This window comes from Balearica regulorum, chromosome Z (genome assembly GCF_011004875.1).
Source record: "Balearica regulorum gibbericeps isolate bBalReg1 chromosome Z, bBalReg1.pri, whole genome shotgun sequence".
Lineage (NCBI taxonomy): Eukaryota > Metazoa > Chordata > Aves > Gruiformes > Gruidae > Balearica > Balearica regulorum.
The window spans coordinates 55,442,890-55,457,281 of NC_046220.1; the positions used below are offsets into that span (position 1 = coordinate 55,442,890).

Sequence of the window (14,392 nt, forward strand, 5' to 3'; positions counted from 1 at the left end):
CTTCCTTTTGGTGGAATCAATTTACTATGAAATCCATGAAACAGAAGTGTATCTCTTCCAACACTAATACACCTGGAGAACATTGTTTTTCAGCACTACCTAGCACTGGAATTACCTGCTACAACAGTGAAGGCCTAAACTCTCAGATGGTTCAAACTCAGAGTCAAAATGGTTGCAAAATAAATGAACAATAACAGTAAGTTGGAGAAGGGCTTGGTTTAGGAGAAGAAAGGTTGGGGTTTTAAGGGAACGAAACACTAACACTTAAGTCACCCTTTTGCCTATTGGGATAGGTTGCTTCCCAGTGTCAAAATATAAAATTATTCTAGCAAGGCTAGAGAATTGACTTCCTCTAAGAGCAGGAGAATGCAGTTAATTTTTAGACCAAGTTTTACTTATACAAAAATGGTATAAACAACAGAATACAATGGCAGATGGCTCACTTCAATTGCCTGGGCATGCACCGACACCTGAACCACTTTCTGGTATCTGTGACATCTGCCTGAGCTCTAATCACACTGGATTCATGGAGACTGGTGGATTGCTCTGACTAGACAGAGCAAGGCAAAATATCTTAAGCTATCTCAAATGATGTTGGACACCTGTGTTTCAACAGCTGATTCACGCCCAGAGAGTCTATTTCGTGAACCTCAAATTTATGAAAATAATTTCTTAGTTCAAATGCTTCTTTCTAGAAAAACCTGGAATGAAAGTAATCTCTCTTTACGGCCTGTGACACTAATATATGGACAGAAAGGTACCTAGTGGCAATAGTTTTTCCTCAGTAAATCAAGGATAATTATAATCTGCATTCTGATTAAAAGTAAGGAAAGACAAACTGTATTGATTTACTCAAAAATTCATATAAATGATATTCTGAAAAGGCAAGTTTATTGTAAATTATTGACTTTTTCTATGAAAAAATTCACCTCATTGTTTGGTGAAAGCTGCTATAAAACAAAAACTTCTGAACAACCACCAAGTATGCCAACCTAGTACATTTATTACTTTGATAAATGGAACTTCTACTATATCAGTTTGGAAAAAAAAAAAAAAAATTGAAGGAAAATTTGATTTCATCATTTCTACTCAGTCATAGTTGCCAGAATGTACTCCAACATTTAAAAATCTTATTTTAAGGAATTCTCCTTGCCTTACTTCCTATTCAAAACTGCTTTAAAAAAATAACCTGATAGTAGTGTTCATTTGATTTTTATTTGACAAAGCAATACAGCTTGCATGAGAGCTCTGTGCCAGAAACATGCATGTATAACCTTAGCCACAAATACTGTAGCGTCACACACAAAAAGAAGTTAGGCTAGGTACAGATGGAAAACATTTGAGAATCCACACTGAACTTCAGAACCACAGAATACAGTACTTGCACATAGCATAGCACAGACTGTGAAAACATAAAAACACAATCATACGAAATTTCAGATTATGAACTTACTACCAGTTGCTCTATGAAAATGGGAAGGTAAAAAAAACAATGGAACATAATTCTCTGTTGCATTTACAGGTAAAAGTATTGCTATTATTACTATTCATTTCTACTCCTAAAATCATTACAATTCTAAATTCAAGATAGCACAGTACTAGATATATAGAAGTTGCAAGTTACTGCCCACTGGGAGACTGACAATCTTCCCACTACAGCAATAGACTTTACAGAGGGAAATTTTAACAGCTGCTGTTCTCAAGAAATGTTGAGTTTGTGATGTAACAACTAAATGGTCAGTAGACGATGGCAGTAAGATGGGCAAAAATAAAAGATAAGGAATCGACCAAGATAAAAGAAATAAAGAAAAAATAAAAGAGACCATTCCATAACTATAAAGCTGAGAGTACACCATGGCAGTATGATTATGAAGTGAAATGTCAAACTGCAGAATGCACAGGACCTGCTCTGAACTGGTGTACTAACATCAGAATCAGAAATGGAAAGCATTTCTGCTTCCTGAATCCTTGCAAGATTCCATTAGCAACCAAGTCAACAATATAAGGTGGCTAATGAAGATTTCCAGAAAGTAAAAACATTAACTTGTACATCTTGAATGAAGCTGGTATCATTGCAGATTGATATCAAATCTATCATCATGCAGTGTTTAAAAAAAAAAAAAGTTTCCTTCACAGCAGTACCTAATTTAAACTACTAAAATAGGCTGATGTAAGAATTGCTCATGAGCTCATGCACATACCTATTTCTGACATTCAGTATTAAAACACTGGTGTAGGAGTAGCAAGACACTTTTTAAGCCTAGGCCTTTAAACCATTCACCCACATTTAAAGAAAAAAAAAAGGGGGGGCGCTGAGCAGAATTTTTATTTTCCTTTTAAAACAGACAACTAATATTTTATTGAACAAAAGCAACCTAAACATAATCCTCATTGAAAAAATTATTACCTCAATAAACTGAGAGGTGTAAAAGTGCTTTTGTGTGTGGCAAGTATAATTTCTTCTCTGTTAAAATTATTTAAGCCATATATATTGCCTCCCAATACCTATTTCATAATAAATATATGGTTTGGATAACATAAGCTGGACATGGCTGTCCTCAAGACAATGACTCTCTTTTGCCCAAACAAATCAGGATACTAAATAACTTTTCTTCCCTTTGAAACAGTCAGAACTGCTTGAGGCTGCTGCAGCACAAAACCAAAATATCTTCACAAAGGTCTCCAAACAGTCAAGCTGAAAATCTAAGCCAAAGTTTCATTTAACAGCCTGTCAGTTTTTTGATGTGAAGCTAATGAATGCAGTGGCAAACAAATCCATCAAACCTAACATCAAAACAACTGTACTTCATCCCACCAAAGGGAAAAATGCAACCTGCAGGCCAGCACTTTGATCTAACCTATCCACAGAAAACACGGCGCTAGGCAGCTACCACTGAAGAATATGCATGAATAATTACTGACAATTTTATGAAAGAGAGCAATAATACTTAAGTAGCCCAAGTTTCAAGTAGGAAAGGTTGGTAGAATTCTCTCCTCAGGTTTTACAAATCAGCTAAACAACAAAAAGCTTTCCAGCACCAACATCTGAAAACAAATCACGTCTTAAAGGAGCTGCAATACAAAGGAATCATTATAATTACTAGTAAAATCAGCTAGTGTGACTTTATCCCTGACAGAAGGCAGTAAAATTTACATGCATTTATACTGAGTGAAAGTCACCAACTTGTGCCACAAAACACAGTGAGGCACAGCGAGGAATAAAAAGCAGTATTCGGAAAAGCCAGTGCTTTCTCTGAAAGCTTTTTAAAGTATGGGTATTGATTTGGACAAGGGGTGACGTTCAGTTCTAAGAGACCCTGAGGATCTGGAAAAGCAAGAGACTGGGGAATGTGGGGATTTAAACATGAGTAACAGGAGGAAACTGTAAGGAAAGAAACTAAAATAACCACCACTGCACAAAGAAGAATCAGAAAGCACCAACTGAACCTGCTCACATCACCATCTCCTGGACATTTCCTACAGGACCTCCATCCGTCGCAACGCGATTCTCTGTTCTGTGAACTACCTTCTCCTGTCAAGCTCAGGTGGGACCATGCAGTCCAGAAGCTCTACACAAGGTCAAAGGATGTGATTTTTAGGGGGATTCTCTAATTAGGAAGTGATTTCCCAACATCTAAGTTTTTCAAACATTTACAAAACAGCAGCAAGGGAAAAAAGGAATTTCAAGAAAGAGAAAAAACCTGCCTGTACACAAAAGCACAGGATCTTATGTAAAATTTAAATATGTTTCCAGTTCTTAGTATCAAATTAAAATTCATAAAGTTTATTGATTCTATTCACCAGAGCTAAAATTTGGACAGGTGTAAATCATGACTGAGAACCTTAGTTTTGGCACCTGGAAGTGAGAGGTCTTCAACTGTAAGCCTTGTATGAGGGCAACATTGGCATTCATTAGCAATAACAATTACAACAGACAAAAGTATAAAATTATTAAACATAGATGATCCACAGATTTGGGGCAGAGGGTGTCCCACCCTGCAGCTAGTAAGTATTAGGAATACAAGATTTTTCTCAGACTAGAGAAGTGTCTTTTATCCAATTGCTTCAGAAGGATTTTTATTTCATTAGACATAACAGAATTATGTGTAATATTTCTATTCAGCAATTCTGATACCTAAATATCACCCCTTGTTCAGCACACAAGTTATCTACTCAGCACAAATCAAAGTAGATGCCTACAGAACATACAAGCTAATTGCTAATGCCTCATCTGCTTTACAACAGTAACAAAAATGCACTGGAGTAAGGAAATTCAAAATGCACTTCATGAAGCTACAAATTTCCAGCCTACTCAAATAAATGTAGCTCCATTAGGAAAATGACAAAATTCACAGAAGCTTGAAGAAATATCCTATCTGCTCCTATTTTGTACCTTTTTTTTTTTTTCAAAAATAAATAGTATTCAACAAATCAAAGTTATAGTATGATGATTAAGAATATCTAAAGCTTAGAGTGCCTCTCACCCTCACAGAACATAACAAACACGACTAAAGTACTTGTGAGCCGAGGACTACCTACCTTTGATTCTATGAGTCCTGCCATTACCATGTATCAGCACTTCACCAACATCCCTCTCACCACACTCATTTGCTAGGCACCTTCAGGACACCATGACTGGTTTCTTCCTTTCACCAGTATCTCTTATTTTTCTTCCTATGTGTTCTTGCCAGTGGAAAAAGCAAATATTACACTGTTTCTCCCCTGGAGTTGGGGGACTTTTAGTATAGCTGTTATTTCTCAATTTCTGCCTTTTTGGTTTTTTTAATCTACTCTTTACTTCTGCTTAATTCTGCCCAACTTCATTCTGTCTAAAAGTGAGAACACAGCTCAAAGCAGCAGCCGAGTTGTAGCAAAGAGCACACTGGAGGTGCCACCTAGTATTGCTTTTCATATGTCGCCCCTGAGTGGCTATCTTACACAAACTCTAGAAAACAAACTGGGAGGTATATCCCCGCTCCCAGCGTTCAACTACTACAGGTATGTAGGGTACACATAGTGAAAACAAGATCACAAGTTCAGCATTTTTAAAGACAGAAAATAATTTTCCAAATTTGCATCCATACTCTCTGCTTTACCAAAGTTCCCTATACTGAGGACATGAATGATCTCTGATTCAATATTTGCAGTTGATTTCACGGAATCTTTAACACTTATTTCATGCAGGAAAGCAGTATCATCACACAGTCTAAATATTTACTACAACTTTAATGGAAATCTTTGCCTGGTTTTTGTTTGGTTTTTTTTTTTCAGAAATTAATGAAGAATGAATATTGACTGTACATCAGGATTTTTTCTTTTTCTAAGACAGAAATCCAGCTGTAAGCAATCAGAAACTATTCTGTAAAAATAAAACTGTTCCTGTAGGAAGACAAATAATCAGTCATCAGTACACAATATTCTCTAAGGAGAATACAGCAACAATCTGACCTAGATATTGCTGCATTTTGCTGACATGGGCAATTTCTGCAGTACAAGACAGGGGAGCTCGGGGATCCAAAATATATTTTTCAATTAAAATTCTTGTACATACCACAAACCAAAAGAAAAGTTAAGTTAAAGACAACATCAGTACTCTGAAGAATGACAAACAGGAATGCAAGGTTGAGTGGTGGTTTGTTTTCTTCTAAATGAAAGAATTGCTGCAAATAAAACTTACTGAAGTATCAGTATTCTTTGGGCACATGCACTTGTTACCCTTTTAATTAATACTTTCAGGAAGTTTCCAGAGGTTGTGATAAAATTAATCACAGCTATTCTTATGTTTTTTCTAGAGAAACACCATAATCAAGAAACAGAGTATCCAATTTGCAGTAACTCCGTAACTTGTGTGTGCTGTCAAAGTGTGTATAATTACACTTTAAGAACAGATAACCAGTTATAATACTTTTTCATTTGACTTGTTTACCCTATTTGTATGGCATAAAAAAAAATATAAGTAAGTGTTATGAAGAATTATTTCACCACCATTCCAGAAGTGCTCTTCTCACAATATTTCCATTAAAAAAAAATATATAAAAGTCCTATTATTAGCACTTCCGAGCATGTTCTTTTTTGAAAAGAGCGGAAAATAAACTTTAATTCTCATTCTTGTGGTAAGAAGTAATAAAAAATAAGGAAGTAACATTAAGCACTCTGACCATTTCCCAAAGAAATAGAAGTTCACATTTGACAATGGTATCTAAGATTTCTCTATAAAGGGAGACTAGTCATTATTGCTTCAGCTGCCACTTCGACACTTTCAGACACTTAAATTCCATTGTAAACACCACAAAACCACTCTATTTTCTTACACTATATATGCACAATACTGCTCCTATGTGCAATAACCACAGAGAACAGAATTCAGTGTCCTAAGATGAAAGTTTTATCCATGTGCTAGAGAATTTTGACTAAATAAAAATGTATTTAGAGTGTATATGCCAAGACTTCCTACCCTAAACTTCAGAATTTCAGAAGCACTTTTGGAGTGGTTTAAAGGAATAAAATTTCATTAGCTTTAAAAAATTATCTTCTAACCCTGGTGAATTAAACATGACATTAAGTTTATGGTATAATACAATAACTGAGAGGCACACTGGAGGCATTAAGCATTTAATAGTTTGTTCTGGGGCAGGTGTACACCAAATGGTAGACTATTTTTTAAAAATATTAGAAATATGAAGCCTGTACACTGAAATGGAAGTAGCTGCAGGTATCACTACCCCAGCTTTGCTACATCCGAAGATAAAATTCACCATTCTTGAAGCTCCGCTTAATCGATTTTAGAGCTGCAGCACATGCATACCTTTTAAAATCGAGGACAGTTTTACCTACCACAATTAATTCATATGTGTCCATGCCCATATTCCTCTCAACTTTGTTTCACTGTACTATGTATAGAAATTCCAAACTATCAAATGCATAGTTTGAGGGGCTTTTAATTACCTTTACAGTCAACACCTTATCTGTTAGCGATTAAGAACGCAATTTTCCCATTAAAGGTAAAGACCAGCCTGAACTTCTCACATGCATATTGATGTTTTCAATACTTTCACTACTGTTAATGTATGCATACAGAGCACATGGAAAAATATTTATAAACTTTTTCCCTTTGAAGCATATACAATCTCATTAACAATAATTATCAACAGTGCCTAGAATCATAACTTTCTGCTATTTGAGAACTTTCTCATCACAGTCTTCAAATCCCAAGTGTTTAATGAGAACTACCATTACTTAATTTTTCAACCTTCATATTTGATTTTGCCCTTTATTCTGTGTCATCTTATGAGCTAATATATTAAGCAAATCACTATTGAAAAGGGTTTTTTCAATAACAACTCTGACAAAGGCCTCTGACAAACATTTTAGGAAGCATACTAGTCAAAGCTTATATAAGCTATAATTCTGAGAAAAATCACACAATTTTGAAAAACAGTAACAAGCTTCTGCTGAACAAATTGCACTTTCTTGATTTTGTATATTTTACTCATATGCTGTCCATGAAAAGAAGCAAAAGATATATGCTACATACATTTTCTGTCTGAAGTATCTTCACTAACATACATCTCATTTTAAAACCTGAAAATATTTACTCTGAGTTCACAGTTCCTTTATTATCTTCTACTAAAAGACATGTGATGACATTAAAGACAAGAAAAGTTGAACTTTTTTCTTTAAACGTTGTTTAAAGTTTATTTATGTATGTTTCTTTCCAGGCTTCAAAATTCCTAGTTTAAATAAAGTGCTTTCACACACAGTAGAGCTCAGAGGAGGTTTAAGAGCAAAAGTCAGTTCTCTTCACATATACTAACCTTAGCATATGTAGCTTCAATTTTAAAATATCCATAAATAGAACTGGTTTTGAAGAACAATATGTACATTAAGTTGCAAACAAAACTGATTACTGAGAGGAATACATACTGCTGGAAGTATAATATCCACTAGAACAACTATAAATAAAACCTCAATGGCAGAATAAGGTACCACCTGATCTAACAGTCCCTTTCTCATCGGCTTCTATAGATTCTGACACAGAAATAACCAGAGGAAAAATTTCGTTACGCATCAATTTGCTACAATATGACTTACCAACTTTGCTGCTTTTCCATAATCAATCCATCGGATGGTGGCAAAGTTTGTTGACTCCGCACAGTTAAAACCATGGTTAAATCCTGCATGGTATCCATACGGGAAAGTGATCATAAATTCTCCTGCCTCTTGTGTAACCTAGAGCACAAAAACAAACAAAAAAAAACCCGCAAAGTGAACAATATTACAAAAGCAGTTCTGCTCCTGAAGCAATGAAACCTGTATTTGCCTTTGTACCTACCTAGAATGAAAGAATTTTTTCTCATTGCACACAGTTGCAATTTACTGCAAGCAGAAACAGTACACTTGAGACTATGTTGTTTACTGTAAAATACACAGCTACATGAATGATTTTACATATTCAGAAAGTACGTTCAAAAAAGCTAATCTTGGAGCACAGGTTCACTGATAATAAAACCTGGAAGTACAGGGAGCTAGAAAAGACAGTGCAAAGAATATATCAATCTTCCTGAGAGGAAGCAGAGACAGTCTGGAGCAAAATACCCACAACTGTCATCCCTAAATACTAGTACAAATTAATTGTTGAAGAAATTTTTCTGTCCAACACTCTGAAGATGTTTCTCTAGAATGGCACTAGAACTTTTCTTGGAAAGACTGGAGAGAGATCTTACTCTCACCCTACTCTCCCATAATCACTCATTTCAAAAACTATGGTTTGAAGACCTGTGACTGAGGGCCTGATTTGCCTTTTAAGTTACTTATTATTGATGATCAAGTGTAAAGTAGGAGAAACTCTAAGTTAACGAGCCTTAGCAGTTAAGACAACAATGTTGTTCATCCCAACAATGGATACATTTGGATTCCCTCAGGCAGTATCTTTAAATCATTTTGGATAGGAAAGAAGGAAAGAGAATTAATGAGAATTGCCCTGCACCAATTCTTCAGCCTTACAGCTACTAACACCATGGGGATTCTAGCATTGGAAATGTCATGCAGAATGTCTCAATGTAAAGCCATTAAACACCACTTTACACATTACATTAAAACAAATTTTAATCTGCCCCTGTCCTTCCCCTCTTTCTCTTTAAGCACAATTTAAGAGAGCAGAAGGACACTCATACTGTTGACAACTGGAATTCAAAATACCTCAAGGACAAGGGGCCTGGAAGGAGATTCTCAAATAGGAAAAGCCTGCCTACAGTTAATCTCTGACATTGCTTTAGAGAATAAGCAAGGACAGTTCCAAAAGACTGCTCTGTTCTTTACAAGTACAGTGAAAAGCAACAAAAAGAAAAGTGTGCTGCGGCCACTGACTCAACAAGAAATTATAGAAAACAGAAAAAGAAGAAAAAACCAGTAACAAAAAAAATCCAACTAAAACCACAGTCATAGTAATTATATTTTGTATAGCTGAAAAGAACCCAAATTTCTAGAGTTATCAAAAAGATATACCAGATATAAAAGGTTTCTAGAGTAAATTACCAAAAAGTGGGGTAAGGTAAACAAATCATTGGTCAGGACATTCTCTTTCAAGAGAGAAATCTCATCTTCTTTTACTTGGATGGACTGCTGCTCTCCTCTGGACATGAAGAAAAGGAGAGAAAACACTTCTTGTCAGTCACTAATAATCTCTCCACTCAGAGACAGCTTTAATCTCTTAAAGACAGCTCACCAAAGACTGTTATCAAGGACAGGATGGTCAGAGACTAGAAATGGCACACTATCTTCTGACCTATGTGATAAGAGTTAACCAATAAATTAGAAGATTCAGAAGGAAAGAGTTAAAAGAGATCCCCCATACTCTGATATGCCTTGTTACACGAAACACACATCAGACGGCAGGCTCACTCAAAAGCAAACAGATCCATTTAAATGAAGCAAATAATCTGAGAAATGACTGATGACGGTTCAACCAGATCAGCATTTGCTAATTACAGGAAAATAAGGAAACTTCTTAGACATTATATACACTGTTTTCATTGTGTGACAATGCTTTGCGTAAGCATCAGAATAAGAAAAATTAGAAGGACAAATACGACTCTAGGGAAATACACTTACAATTTGAAATCACAAAAAGGGAGCATTAAATTTCAAACAAACACCAAAATTAAAACCCATAATTCCAAACATTTTTCTTATGAACATATCTTAAATCTCAGCTTTTTGCTGACATAGTTGTCTTACATTCAGTTTCTGCTTTTAAAATCCCTCGTTTCTTCTCCGTCAAAATTCTCATCTCACAGTTTTACGAATTCTTTGTGTGCTTTTTTTGCTCAATGCAAAAATCAATACACAGGGATAGCAATTCACGATGTATATTTCTGATTGTATTATGGGATGAAGGAAAGAGAGAAAACAAGAATAATATACTTAGCTAACAAAGCTAAAGAATAAAATTGGATCTTGCATTTTGCATTGCACTTTGCAAGGTAATTTTTTGTGGGTTCATATTTAGTATATACATGCAAATGCACATACAGGTGCATATATTATAACTGCTACTGTAGCACTCCAACAATCACGGTGGGAATGTTTAAGAAAGATTATTCTCAGTGCTAACAATTCCAAAATTTATCTCAATACACCCTCCCACTGCTGACAGTTTAGCAGGTGTTCTATTGCAACAAGCAGCAGTTCAGCTGCCACCTGGTAGGCATAGGCTGACTTATCAGCATTCAGCACATTTCCACTTCTATCACTTTGAGCCATGAGAGATCACAGCCTGGTTCTCTCTATTCACTTTCTCACTGAATCCCATTAATTATAATTACACTTGGGTACAGTCTGCTTCCTCCAAAGACTAGGTGACAGAACCAAACTTAAATATTTAACTATTTCTAGACACTTTTTTTTTTTTTTTTTTTTAAATTAGAATACAGGAATAATCAAGACACTGAAATAAGAACATCAACTCCCTTACCCACGTCAAATGTGTGGTACTGAAAACAAATATGCTGGCATTCTGCAATATGCTACTTTAAACACCAACCACTGAAAATTATACCTTTCAGAATAATGTTCTGTAAATCCAAAACTATAAATCTAGTTATAAAGCCTTCCAGTTCGGAAGGTTTCATCTGACACTTCATGATAAAGTACAAGGCTATGAAGGGAATCAGTATTTACGTATATATTACAAAAACTGAACTCAGCAACTATATTTCCATATGATAATATATCATTCGGAAAACAAACTACTTCTTATAGGAGTCATTTATTCAAAAAAGCTTGCTTTCTAAGGCAGGCAGTATCATTCTAAACACCTACATTTCTTCAATTTTATACATAGGTTGATTTAAGCATGAAAATTGAAGTGATATTTCAAAAGGGATACAACAAATCAGTGGCTTCATCCCACCTAAACATCTACCTCACTCTTTGTTTCTTTGCCTTAAGAGCAATGCTGTTTTTCTCACAAGGTTCTTCTTATCAAGTAACCTTAAATTTGCTTCCACTCAGTTTTGATAAAAGCGTATCATGTAATTGGCAGTACCAGTTAGTACAATTTAACTAGTAGTAGTGCTATTGATAATTGTTCTTGTTGTAGACACTCATTATTGAAGTGTAGACATTGATTATTGGTGTGTAGATGCTTGCATGATTTTCATTTTGCTGCAAAATACTATTTTCGGGAGGGATGAGGAACATCTTGAACTGTTGATAAATTTCTGTTGTAAAATCTCTTTATAGACATGCTCTCCAATTATATTTACTTCCATAATAATGGATTCATTTCAGAAAGCAGTACTTTGGCTACAATCTATCATATCATCTTATAAATTCTCAGATTATAAGTTTTTTTTATTAATTCACTTATTTTGTATGTTGTAATATATTTTTCAATATACTTGTGCTGGTTTTAGCTGGGATAGAACTAAATTTCTTCACAGCACAAAATAATCATTCACTCTTTTTTTAGTACGTGACAGCTTTTTTAATAGAGTTTAAATTAAATAACAGTTCTTTTGGGTTTATTACACCTTAAACTTTTTAGATCATAATAGATCAAAAGTAAAGTTACTTTTAATTGCATCAGAAAAAACAATATACAGACATAAGAAATGAAACATTTATTTTAAAATATTAGGTATACAACTTAAATTAATACAGCTATTTAAGGATTGTTTCTCAGTCAACAGAAAATCACATGTAAGCTTGCATGGAAATAGAAATAAAAAATATTGGTAATGTCTTAAAAAAATCACAGAAACTTTTAGGATAAAGATTATGATGTTTACAAGTGTTTTCTGCTAGAAAATTCCAAGCTAAACCACATAAAAGTGCCAATACTACAAGCATTTGCTTTCATCTTTTCATGGAGTCAGTGCCTTAAAAAAATAAAAATAATAATTTTCCCTCAACTTTAGTATAAACAATCCTTATAGCAAACACAATCTAATTCAATGCATGAATGCATAGTTTAAAAATAAACAGTAATGTACCTTGTCAAAAGGAATTCCATATTTTTTCAGTATTGATGGAGAAATCAGAGTCATCTTGTGGCGAAGAAAAGCATCACATCCCTGAGAACTGCTTGGGAAGAACCCTAATAAGGCAAGATAAGCAATACTGGGTATCATTTAATTTTAAAAAGTAGGAAACTTTTGTAGTATCTTACAATACATAATACTGCTTAAACTTGGTTTGAAATTTTTTGGTTGTGTCTTTGCTAGGTTCTGAGAGATTTGTATAAAAATCAAATGCACCGCCTAAGTTTTTCAACTGATTTTCAGGGGGAGAGGTCGCAAGGGTTTAGATATTTTTTTCTTTGCTTGTTAGGAAGAGAAGTAACTTAGACTCAATTTGGACCTGTAAATTTAGACATACTTTTCTTACTCTTTCCAGAAATATTTTACTGTTGGGTTGTTTGTTTTTTTTATGTTAATGTTCATTCTGCAACCCCTGCACACATGAAAATCAACTGTAGTATATAAATTGAAAAGGATTCCACAAGGACTACCTCTTCCTAGCAGTCCTACCTAGCAGTTTACCAGACTATCTAAACAGTACACCAACACAACTTTCTACCTAGAAAAAGCTAGAAAGTATAATCTCTCTGCACAGAGATAACTGGTACAACTAAAAATAAGTAGGAGGTTTTTTGCTTCTTTATATCTTGTCTTGATTTCTATGAACAAAGATTGCTTTCCATGTTTCGGCTTTCATGATTATTTATGTAGCACTCCACAAACACTGCTTAGTTCATTAAATAATTATACAATCTAGTTGATGAGAAGATGGAGATAAATGAATGAAGGGGAAAGTGAAAAATTAAAGACAAGGTTTCAATGTTGTTAAACTCTGGTATCTGACCCTCTAACCAGGATGTGAACAGCACCTCAGCTACAGTTCAAATGAACTACCCAATCCTTCCCTCTCAAAAATATCAGGCTCTTTTCCCTTCAACCTAACTATATTACAGCAAAAAACCACTATATTACAAGGACAAGAGGAGAAGATGAGAAGGAGAAAGAGAGGGAACGTTTCCAGAATATCACTAGTTTAATCCTTCCTGACCTCCTTTCAGACTCCATTCTAGAAAGTGGTTAACACTCTCAAAAACTGAAAACTGAATTCCTACAAACAATAAAACAAAGGAAAAGAAAGGCATAGTTAATAAAAGCAAGAAGCTCCTGAAAATGACAGACTGAAAAATGGAAGGAATATAATGAGAGCTACTACCTTCTCTGAATACTTGCTCTCAATCCCTCTTCCACTTAAGTACAGGTGCATTACTTGCTTGAAGATGAACGTGACTTTTGACTGTTATAATGCAACATCACAGAAGTCTCACAAAGTTACAGCACTAACATCAGCAGAATGAGGCTGACAAAGGGGAACAATTTACTCACTGATCAGCAAAGATGAGAAGGTGTTTATTACCTTTATTATTATAAAAACAATATTATTATCCTTACAGTCTTTATACTGTTTCTATCAGACCATTAGCAAGAATCACCATGACATGTACTGTAAGTTACTGCAATTCTTATATTTAGCAGTCCTGGATAATATGTAATTTTACTGTATAAAGGATATAACATTTGAAAGTAATCCCTTTCTGTGAAGTTCAAATTTATTTATTTATTTTGCTTTCTGAAGTTCAAATTTATTTATTTATTTTGCTTTCTTCTGTATATTTTTCGATGTTACCAAGACTTCTTAATGTCGACAGTTTACTTTATTGCCTGTCTTCTATTCTTAAGTGATTTCAGATATTTCACACAGATTAGTAGGCTACTACTAAAAAAAAAAAGTTATTAAAAAAGTAGTTGTTTTTAAAATTTCTCTTAATTTTCAGAAAACAGAACTGAGGCATGAAGGAGTTCACTATCTCTAA

The 14,392-nt window shown here is 34.5% G+C and overlaps 1 protein-coding gene across 11 annotated transcripts in view; it reads right to left on the bottom strand.

The window, feature by feature from the left end:
• Nucleotides 1-14,392, bottom strand: part of KDM4C (lysine demethylase 4C) — a 274,177-nt gene that overhangs the window by 202,763 nt on the left and 57,022 nt on the right. For 9 of the 11 annotated variants that reach the window (XR_012833183.1, XM_075741245.1, XM_075741244.1 and 6 more), the window contains 2 exons: nucleotides 12,495-12,598; nucleotides 8,092-8,229 (listed from right to left, as the gene is read on the bottom strand). Coding sequence is in view for 9 of the 11 variants with exons in the window: in XM_075741245.1 (XP_075597360.1) it covers nucleotides 8,092-8,229; nucleotides 12,495-12,598 (242 nt within the window). In the remaining 2 variants the exon portion in view is untranslated. Of the gene's footprint in view, nucleotides 1-8,091; nucleotides 8,230-12,109; nucleotides 12,381-12,494; nucleotides 12,599-14,392 lie in introns of those variants that run through there. The other 2 variants (XM_075741247.1, XR_012833184.1) reach the window with 2 other exon arrangements.